Here is a 9376-nt window from a genome sequence, read left to right on the forward strand (position 1 = left end):
CAGCTACGTAGTATATTGCCCAGTGACGTAGTATACATCACAGAGCCACGTAGTGTATTGCACAGTGAAGTAGTATACAGCACCCAGCGACGTAGTATACAGAACCCAGTCACGTAGTATATTGCACAGCGACGTTTGTCACAGTACCCTGTGTGAGCGGTGAGCAGAGGGGTGTATGCGGGCGCCGGGCAGTGAGTGCGGGGCGGCCCTTTTTTTTCTGACTGTGCGCGTCGCTGATTGGCCGCGGCAGCCATGACAGGCAGCTGCCGAGGCCAATCAGCGAATTAATACCGTGACAGAAGGACAGAAAGACGGAAGTTCCCTAGACAATTATATAGTAGATATCTCTGTATACATCATGGGAGTCTGTATTGTACGACGGATGTGTGTGTACTAAAAATGTATTGCTTTGTTGCAGATGTCGGATAGTGAGGGAAGCAGCAGCAGCGTGTCTGCGGTTTTTTCTTCTCAGTCGGTAGGCTTGCACTTTAAAAAACCACTAAAATTTGTGTGAAAATTCAGTGTATTAAGCTATATATATATGTATAATCATGTTTCTATTGCAAATAGGAGTCTTCGGAGCCCGAGGCTGCTAGGCCCCCCCCAAAAAAACAGGCAAAACCAACAAAGGTACATAGCAGACATTTTTAAGTTTTTGCAAACATAAATTTATTGATCAAAGAAATGTAATTTTTTTTTCCATTTACATACACAATAGGTTGTGGCACACGGAGGACACAAGAGGAAGAAGGTTCCTCGCCGTCTGTCGTCTCCACAACTGCCAGTGGTAAATATAAAACTAGAAATGTATCTACAATCTATCTATTCACTTTCTATCTGCTATATCTATAAACTATCTATCCACTATCTCTCTCTCTCTCTCTCTATCTTTCGCTGTATCTATCTATGTATCTATCTATCTATGTATCTAGCTATGTATCTATCTATCTCTGTATCTATCTATCTCTGTATCTATCTATAATTGAACCTTTCAACATTACGCTTTGTGTTTACATAGTCCAAGTCAGCGAGCCAAAAAAAAAAAAGGATTGTGGTTGATGAAGAGCCGTTGACCATTCACAATGAGACACTGATCAACCTTGTGGAAGCCAACCCCTCAATATGGGACCAAAGCGACAGCTCCCACCATGACATAGTAAAGAACCGGAAGTTGTGGGATCAAATTATCTCTCACTTCGATCCTCGATACATGGAGAAGTCGTCAACCTCAAAGAAAAAAATTGGTAAATATTGGTGATGTTAAATTGTCTACTATCTATCTCTGAACTATCAACTACCTATACACTAAACTATATCTCTATCATCTATAATTACTATCTATCAACTATCTATCTACTAGCTATATATCAACTATCTTAACTAACTATACACAATTTTTAAACTATCAAAATAAGAACTGTCTACTAATATATATATATATATTTTTTACCTTTTTTTAAAACTTACAGCGGATGCGGTCCATACCCGTTGGAAATCAATAAGGGACCGCTTTGTCCGTGACTACCGGAATAGTCAAAATCCACCAAGTGGATCAGGTGCCAAACGGGTGACCCCGTATGTGCATTACGAGCAATTGCTCTTTCTTCAAAAAACAGTGTCTCAGCGCTCGTAAGTACAAATTAGTCTGCGTGCGAGACAAAATTGTTTAAAAATTAAAGCTAAATATATATATTTTTTTGGTTCCAGCACGATATGCAGTACCGCCGCGCCTAGACAGGCAGAAGAACTGGAGCCATCTCCACTGGAACCAAGTCAGCTGACGGGCACTGAAGACGTCTCTGTCATCAGCGAGCCACGATCTGGGGAGAGAAGCACTGTGGCTTCAGGTGTGAGTGCCCGGTTGCAATCAGTGCGTGGACGCAAGCGAGCTTCACAAAAAGATGAAGCTGATGCCATTATTGTCGATGGACTTCAGCGGGTTGAGGACATGTGTCGGAGTGAACTGAAAGACCTGAGGCGGGAAATTACCGACTTACAATCTCGCGAGTCTGTATATTCTGCAAATGAGTGGAAGCTACTTTTTTTGTCCTATGTTCCCGTAGCACAAAATATCCCGGCACACAGAAACCTTTTGTTTCGGCAAAGACTGAATGACCTTCTTGAGGAATTTGTGGGACCCCAGGAGCCAGCTCCATCGAGAACCAGAAGCATAGACATGCCGGCCTACAACCCTCAATATAGAGCCCGGTGTGAAACGAGCATGGAACATCAGAGACAAAGTAGCAGTCCATCATACACCTGGGCAGACAATACGCCCGCGCAATACCAGAGTCTGTAGTACAGCTCAGTGTCCCCAGCCAGGTGCAAACTGTGTTTCACGTTCTTTGGTTTATTGTTTTTTTACCACCCAATTTCGTGTGTGTTTTTTTACATCCCTATGGGATATCATATGTAACAAGTTCACAACTGTTCTTTCATAAAAATTCAGAAACTTAAGTAAACTGTTTAAAATCTGATTCTTGTATGACTGTGAACACAACATAACAGTAATGTAACATTTTACAAGACATATTTTACAAGACATATGGGAAATAAAAAAAAAAACAAAAAACAAAAAACACATCAGGACACAGCTTCAGACTTGAAATAAATTTTACACGTGTCTGTCTTGCCATGGAACATGCCCCTCATGTATGAAGTACTGTGCAAATTGGTCACGGATCCTCATTATTTGTGCTGCAGACCGAACAGCAGTAGATTCAATGCTCATGAGGTTCGACTCACATTCATCGGGGTCAACCACCTGGGGTTCATGTCTGGCCACAAAATTATGCAGACAGATGCATGCCTTCACAACACGGTCCACATTTTCTGGTTGCAGTTGCATGCACGTTAGTAGAATTCGCCATTTTAATGTCAAAATCCCAAAGGCGCACTCCACATAACGTCTTGCCCGGCTCAAGCGATAATTAAAAATGCGCTTGGTGGAGTTCAGACTGCGGCTTGAGTACGGTTTGAGGAGATTTTGCCCAAGTTGGAATGCCTCATCACCAACTAAAACAAAGGGCAAACTTGGGTCTTCGGTCCCCGGTAGAGGTCGTGATGAGGGCAAGTTAAAATTGTTGCTATACAAACATCTCCCCATGTTGGAGTCTCTGAAGACTCTTGAATCGTTAGTACGGCCATACGCACCAATATCCACAGCTACAAACCGGTATCTTGCATCCGCAATAGCCATCAAGATTATCGAGAAGTATTTTTTATAATTATAGTACAGGGACCCACTATGCGCTGGTTTCTGAATCCGTATGTGCTTGCCGTCCACGGCACCAATACAATTGGGGAAATTAGCCACATCCTCGAACTGTTGGGAAATCGCTAGCCACATTTCTGATGTTGGGGTTGGTAGCACAAGTGGTTGCAAGTTGTTCCAAATGGCATCACAAGTTTCCCGAACCAGTTGGCAAATTGTTGACTTCCCCAGTCTAAATTGGTAATGCAGTGACGCAAAAGATTCTCCGGTAGCCAGATATCTGTCGGCATTGAAAAAGAAAAAAAAAATGTTTAGGATTTTTAAGGACAACTAAAAGGCTACATAAATAGAATATACAATTGCTAAATGACCATTATGCCCCACGATACCTAGATCTAGTCTTTGTCAATAGAATGAGAAAAAATTTTATAATTACCTCACAGTCACTACTAATCGTTCCTCCGCACAGATGCTTTCACGGAAAGTGCTGCGCTGATGATGTATCTCATCCTTCACATGTGAAAGCAGAACATCAAAGGTCTCAATGGACATCCGTAGATAGCGTTGGAATTTTGAAGGGTGATCCCGAAGCTGAAGATACAGGGTGTGAAAGGCACCATAAGTACTCCGCAAGAAATTCACTTCGTGGATCCAATATCTCCTTTGCGAACTACGCTTTCTCTGGCGAAGTCGCAACCGCATCAAGCGAAATCGAACCAGCTCAGACACAAACATCTTGCTAGCAGAAGTTCACTCAATGCTTTCAAAATGGAGAATGAGTCTGCACCTACACCCCGACGAGGACAAAAGGAGAAAAAAAAAAAAAACTTTATTGACAGTGACAAACGCAGACAAACGGATACATCGCGAACGGACATCAAAATGAGGAAAACGCTGTCAAAAGCGTTAACGCAAGCGTTAACGTGAAGCTGATTTTTCTACAAATTTGATCCTTTTCTGTACATGCGTTTAACGGATCCGTTTAACGCCATGTACTTGACGCAATGTGAACCTAGCCTAACTTTTTTTTTTTTTTTTAATTTTTGCAAAAAAATAGATATTTTTTATTTTCAAATTTTTTTTTTTTTAAACTTTGCAAAATTTTTGAAATCACATTGACGTAATATAGTTTTGTAAATGTTTATAAGTCTTCAAAGTGTGGGGTGGAGATACGAGGGGAGGAGGGGCAGGAAGGTTGGACCACGTCGATAGGTGGGGAAACCCTACTTGTTTGGGGTGCAGTGGAAGGGGGGGTAAAACCAGGAGGCTGACCAGAGGGGGGTGGTGTTGGGGTAGGGGGAAGAGAAAAGCTGGGTAAAGAAAACATTGGGGAAGGAATTTGGTCTGGGGGCCGGGATGGTTGTGGGGACTGGGTTGGGTATTGTGACTGGGTAGGGTAGTGGGACTGGGTTGGGTAATGGGGCTGGCGTGGGGTTTGTGGCTGGGTTTGGTAATGGTGCTGGTGTGGGGATTGGGGCTGGGTTTGGTAATGGTGCTGGTGTGGGTATTGGGGCTGGGTTTGGTAATGGGGGGTATGGTGTGGAAATGGGGCCTGGGGTTGGGCATGGTGTGGAAATGGGGCCTGGGGTTGGGCATGGTGTGGAAATGGGGCCTGGGGTTGGGCATGGTGTGGAAATGGGGCCTGGGGTGGAATTGGAGTGGAGGTGTGGGGAGGTGTGTGGGTAGATTCATTAACGGCCTGCAGTAGAGCATTATGGCAGGTATTCATTACCCGCATCTGTTGCTCAAAAGAAAGCTTCTCCATGCTCCTGAGCATGGATTGAAAAAAAATATTGGCCGGATCGGGACTTACAGCTGAATGCAGCCTATCCAAGCGACTGCTGGTTTCCTGGCTTGTTTCACTGATGCGTGACTGCACCATGTTGAATCCAGCAGTCACTTGCTCTCCCAAAATTTTGAAAGCCTTGGAAGGATGCATTCAGGTGTAAGAATTCAGGAGCATAGCTCCTTTCCGGACCCCTCTGTCGCTGACGCCACGAACCTAATGGTGGTCTCGAGGTGGCAGGATCAGAGGGGTGGGGTAAAGGAAACGCTAACTGTTCAGCATCAGATGCGAGCAATGAAGCCTGCAATAATGCTCCACTGCTTGGGGCGGATGAAGTGGAGGGGACAGAGGGGTCAGAGGAGGGGACAGTGGGGTCAGAGGAGGGGACAGTGGTGTGGGGCCTACCGACGTGGCCCTCAGTGGCGGACTCAGGAGGGATCGCTCCAGAGGGCGCAGAGGAAGATGCAGGCGCACGGTGGCTGGAGAAGGTGCTGTGAAAGAAAAAACAAAAGAAATTAATACATTGGAATGAAAAAGCCCTGACTGAAAGCAAACTAAGTAGACAGGTTAACATGGTTATTAGTGGGCTGTAGAATACTTACACTCTGCTCAGCATGGTTCGCCTCAGGAAGGAGAGGGCCGGGCCATATTTGTATTTGCTCCTCCTCCTTCCTGTAGAGCCACTCGGGGCCTGCATCTCCTCGTTGAATTCCCTCTTAAAGCGATCCCTCAGTGACCGCCACCGCTTCCTAACCTTTCCAACTGTGAAGACAAGAATCAAAAGAAAAAAAAAGAAAAAATTGGTAAATGCAATACATTACAGTCAGCTCAAAACATCACTGGAAAGTGAATACTTACCTAGTTTGCTCAGCTGCTGAGGATGAAGGCTCTCCTGCCTTGGAAACAGGTTGCGACACACTTCGTCCCAGAGCCGACGGGTGACACCGGTATCGGCATGCCTGCGGTCAGCCATGTTCCACAGCGGCTCCCGCTCGCGAACCTCCTCAATGAGATTATCAATGTCTGTCATCATCATCATCCTCTTCTGCGGGAGCACGCTGTGAAGCCTGTGCCAAAAAAAAAGAAGAAAAACAAACAAATTAGTACACTGAAACACTAAAGTACCAATAGAATCCCACTCCCAAAAAAAACCGAAACTCACTGATGGCCGACCGCGGCGACGAGTCCGCCGACTCTGGGAGTGTCTGGGAGAACCTTCAGCGGCAGCAGCAGGAGCAGCAGCAGCAGCCTGAAATAAAGGAAACAAATTCTCAGTTAGGTAGGCATATATTTTCTGTGTTTAGTTATGTATGAAAATCTGTTTTGTGTATGGTGCAGTGTGATGTACGAAGCAACTGTTTCACCACTACTTACACTTGGTTCCTCCTCCACTTGCATCTCTCCACCCATCTCGCCCCCTTCTGACAGCTCCTCATCTGATTCAGCTTCCTGTTGAAACATAATTTATGCATGTAGTGATCCAAAAAAAAGTAAATTTAAAAAAAAAAAAAAAAAATTTGTGTTAACTTACCGATACACGCTGTTGCTGTGGAGGAGGGCTGTCAGAAGAGGACATTGTTGTGGAAGTAAGGCCGGTGGCTGTGGTCCTGGGCTGACAGGCGGCGGCTGTGGTCCTGGTTTTTCTGTAAGTTTAAAGACACTTGCAATCTGCTCTAAACATTGAAGCAGCAGATTTGGGGTCTTCAAAACTTACTTTTAACAGTTGGTGGCTGTGGTCCTGGTGGGCTGGTCCTGTGCTGACAGGCGGCGGCTGTGGTCCTGGGCTGACAGGCGGCGGCTGTGGTCCTGGGCTGACAGGCGGCGGCTGTGGTCCTGGTTTTTCTGTAAGTTTAAAGACACTTGCAATCTGCTCTACACATTGAAGCAGCAGATTTGGGGTCTTCAAAACTTACTTTTAACAGTTGGTGGCTGTGGTCCTGGTGGGCTGGTCCTGTGCTGACAGGCGGCGGCTGTGGTCCTGGGCTGACAGGCGGCGGCTGTGGTCCTGGGCTGACAGGCGGCGGCTGTGGTCCTGGTTTTTCTGTAAGTTTAAAGACACTTGCAATCTGCTCTACACATTGAAGCAGCAGATTTGGGGTCTTCAAAACTTACTTTTAACAGTTGGTGGCTGTGGTCCTGGTGGGCTGGTCCTGTGCTGACAGGCGGCGGCTGTGGTCCTGGGCTGACAGGCGGCGGCTGTGGTCCTGGGCTGACAGGCGGCGGCTGTGGTCCTGGTCCCTGGTGTATCTATAATAAGTATAATGGATTTCTAGTTAGACCACCCCCTAAACTAGGTAATGTTTTAATAAACACCCTGCTAAAATGATGTGAGAAAAGTTCATTAAATGTGAACACCAAAACCCCAAAACAGGTGCACGGTATACCATTCATTTCCATGTTCCCAAAAAAATATTTTGAAATGTGAACCCACCATGTAAACATATATTTACCACATTTTATTTTCAAAAATCACCTCCCCAAAAAAACCTTTAAGTGTAACCTTTATTAAAAAAAAGTGCCCTCAACCAACTGTGTATTGCAAGTATAACCATTGGTACATACACCAGTTTTAAATTTACCTTTATGAAATGATACTACGGACATTTTTTTAACAAAAATTTTATTATTTTCTTTTTTTTTCACTCTTTTTTTTTTAAATCACAATTAGGAGCTGACATGCTCTTTATTTTAAATACAAGTACATCAACTGCAAATGGTTTTAACAGTAATTAAAATAAAAACAACACTTTTAAATAGAAAAAAAAACACACTCACACATTCAAACCACAAGCTGCAGACCGCTAGACTTTTTAAAAAAACACATCAGATTTAAAAAAAAACAAAAAACAAACACATTTAAACCACATGCTGCACAGACCACTATACAGTCAATACATCAGAAAAAGGCAATTAACCAATTAAAGCATGGACAAATGCACATGCAATCAACAAGACGCACACAAACATGCATGGTATGTGTCCACATTCCGGATCGCATCAGAATTTGGTCAGGATTTTCCATCAGTATTTGTAAGCCAAAACCAGGAGTGTAACAATTAGGGAAAGTATAATAGGAAAACAGGCACACTTTTGCTTTTATCACCCACTCCTGGTTTTGGCGTACAAATACTGATGGAAAATCCTGACCAAATCCTGATGCAATCCTGAACATGGACACATACCAGGGCCGGACTTAGCCCAAAAGGCGCCCTGTGCGAGACTGCAGGACGGCGCCCCCCCCCCCCCTCCAAACTTTGAAAGAAAACAATAACTCTTTAATATTCACAACAACACGTTTACTTAGAAAACTTGTGTTTCCCTGCAAAACACTTGAAGAAACACTAATATTGCAATAACGGGAATTATAAAGTGCTTTAAAGCAGACCAAAAGGAAAAAATGACGCTTGGTCCAAAGCCATATGGGCTGACAGCCAATCAGAGTGCAGAGCGGCGGCCTGCAAGGCCAAACACCGCCCTGCACTCTGATTGGCTGTCAGCCCAACGCTGACAGCCAATCGGAGTGCAGAGATGATGGCCAGCATGGAGAAGAGTTCCGGACGGGTGGCAGCAGGTCGGGTGCCGTGCGGACCAAGAGTCATTCTATGACTTTTGATCCACCTTAATACTAAATTAAATATCTTAAAATATCAAATATAAATAATATAATAAATATGCAACATACATGAGAAAAACTGTCATTAAATATGTGCACAATTTTCAACCTTCAAGACAAAAAAATAAAAATAAAGTGCACTATACTGTAATCCAGCAACAACAAGAACATAATAACGTGCTACATAAACTGATTTAAAAAGCAACTTTCCGTGCTTTTACTTTGGCAAACTCATCAATAGTTTCATTTAAGTCTAGAGATGCCAACACATCATTTTCAATTGATAAGACTGCAAGTGAGGATAACCTGCTCTCTGTCATAGTGGACCTTAAATATGTCTTAATGAGCTTAAGTTTTGAAAAACTGCGCTCTCCTGAGGCCACAGAAATCGGGATGGTGCACAGAATCTGAAGTGCAGTCCAGGTTTGTGGAAAGTGCTCTGTAAACTCATTTTTGGTGAGGAAACCAAGTATCTGCAGCGGAGTCTCAACATCATCAGGGAGCACATTCCGAATGTGCCAGAGTTCATCAGAAAGTTCAGCACCATTTATGTCAGACTTATTGCCATAAGTCAGAGACTTCTGCAGTTCTACACTATGTGCCAACAAGTCTTCCCGTGATTCATGGCTCTTTATATCGTACAAAAAGCCCCATTTTTTATTATGAATACTGAGTTGCTGGAAACGCTCCTCCATTGAATTTAAAGCAGTATCCACCAACACATTGAAGAACTCAACCTTAAATTTCTGCTTTGCATCCACAA

General features: G+C 43.9%; 2 protein-coding genes across 5 annotated transcripts; one reads left to right on the forward strand and one right to left on the reverse strand.

Moving 5' to 3' along the window:
- The first annotated feature begins 318 nt into the window (after window positions 1-318).
- LOC143765411 (uncharacterized) lies at window positions 319-3652 on the forward strand. Of its 2 annotated transcripts, XM_077252047.1 has the most exons (5): window positions 319-630; window positions 719-787; window positions 1019-1244; window positions 1470-1629; window positions 1708-3652. In XM_077252047.1, the coding sequence occupies exons 3-5, from the start codon at window positions 1211-1213 to the stop codon at window positions 2297-2299; spliced, it is 786 nt and encodes a 261-aa protein (XP_077108162.1). In that variant the 5' UTR covers window positions 319-630; window positions 719-787; window positions 1019-1210; the 3' UTR covers window positions 2300-3652. The 2 variants fall into 2 exon arrangements, with proteins under 2 accessions (XP_077108162.1, XP_077108172.1); XM_077252057.1 differs by having other exon boundaries at window positions 319-787.
- Window positions 3653-4339: 687 nt separating this feature from the next.
- On the reverse strand, window positions 4340-6960 carry LOC143765420 (uncharacterized). Of its 3 annotated transcripts, XM_077252086.1 has the most exons (7): window positions 6715-6960; window positions 6532-6643; window positions 6375-6449; window positions 6163-6249; window positions 5859-6067; window positions 5603-5762; window positions 4340-5491 (listed from the first exon to the last, which is right to left on the reverse strand). In XM_077252086.1, the coding sequence occupies exons 3-7, from the start codon at window positions 6434-6436 to the stop codon at window positions 5074-5076; spliced, it is 936 nt and encodes a 311-aa protein (XP_077108201.1). In that variant the 5' UTR covers window positions 6437-6449; window positions 6532-6643; window positions 6715-6960; the 3' UTR covers window positions 4340-5073. The 3 variants fall into 3 exon arrangements, with proteins under 3 accessions (XP_077108201.1, XP_077108193.1, XP_077108183.1); XM_077252078.1 differs by having other exon boundaries at window positions 6375-6643; XM_077252068.1 differs by having other exon boundaries at window positions 6375-6960.
- Window positions 6961-9376: the final 2416 nt, after the last annotated feature.

This window comes from Ranitomeya variabilis, chromosome 1 (assembly GCF_051348905.1).
Source record: "Ranitomeya variabilis isolate aRanVar5 chromosome 1, aRanVar5.hap1, whole genome shotgun sequence".
NCBI lineage: Eukaryota > Metazoa > Chordata > Amphibia > Anura > Dendrobatidae > Ranitomeya > Ranitomeya variabilis.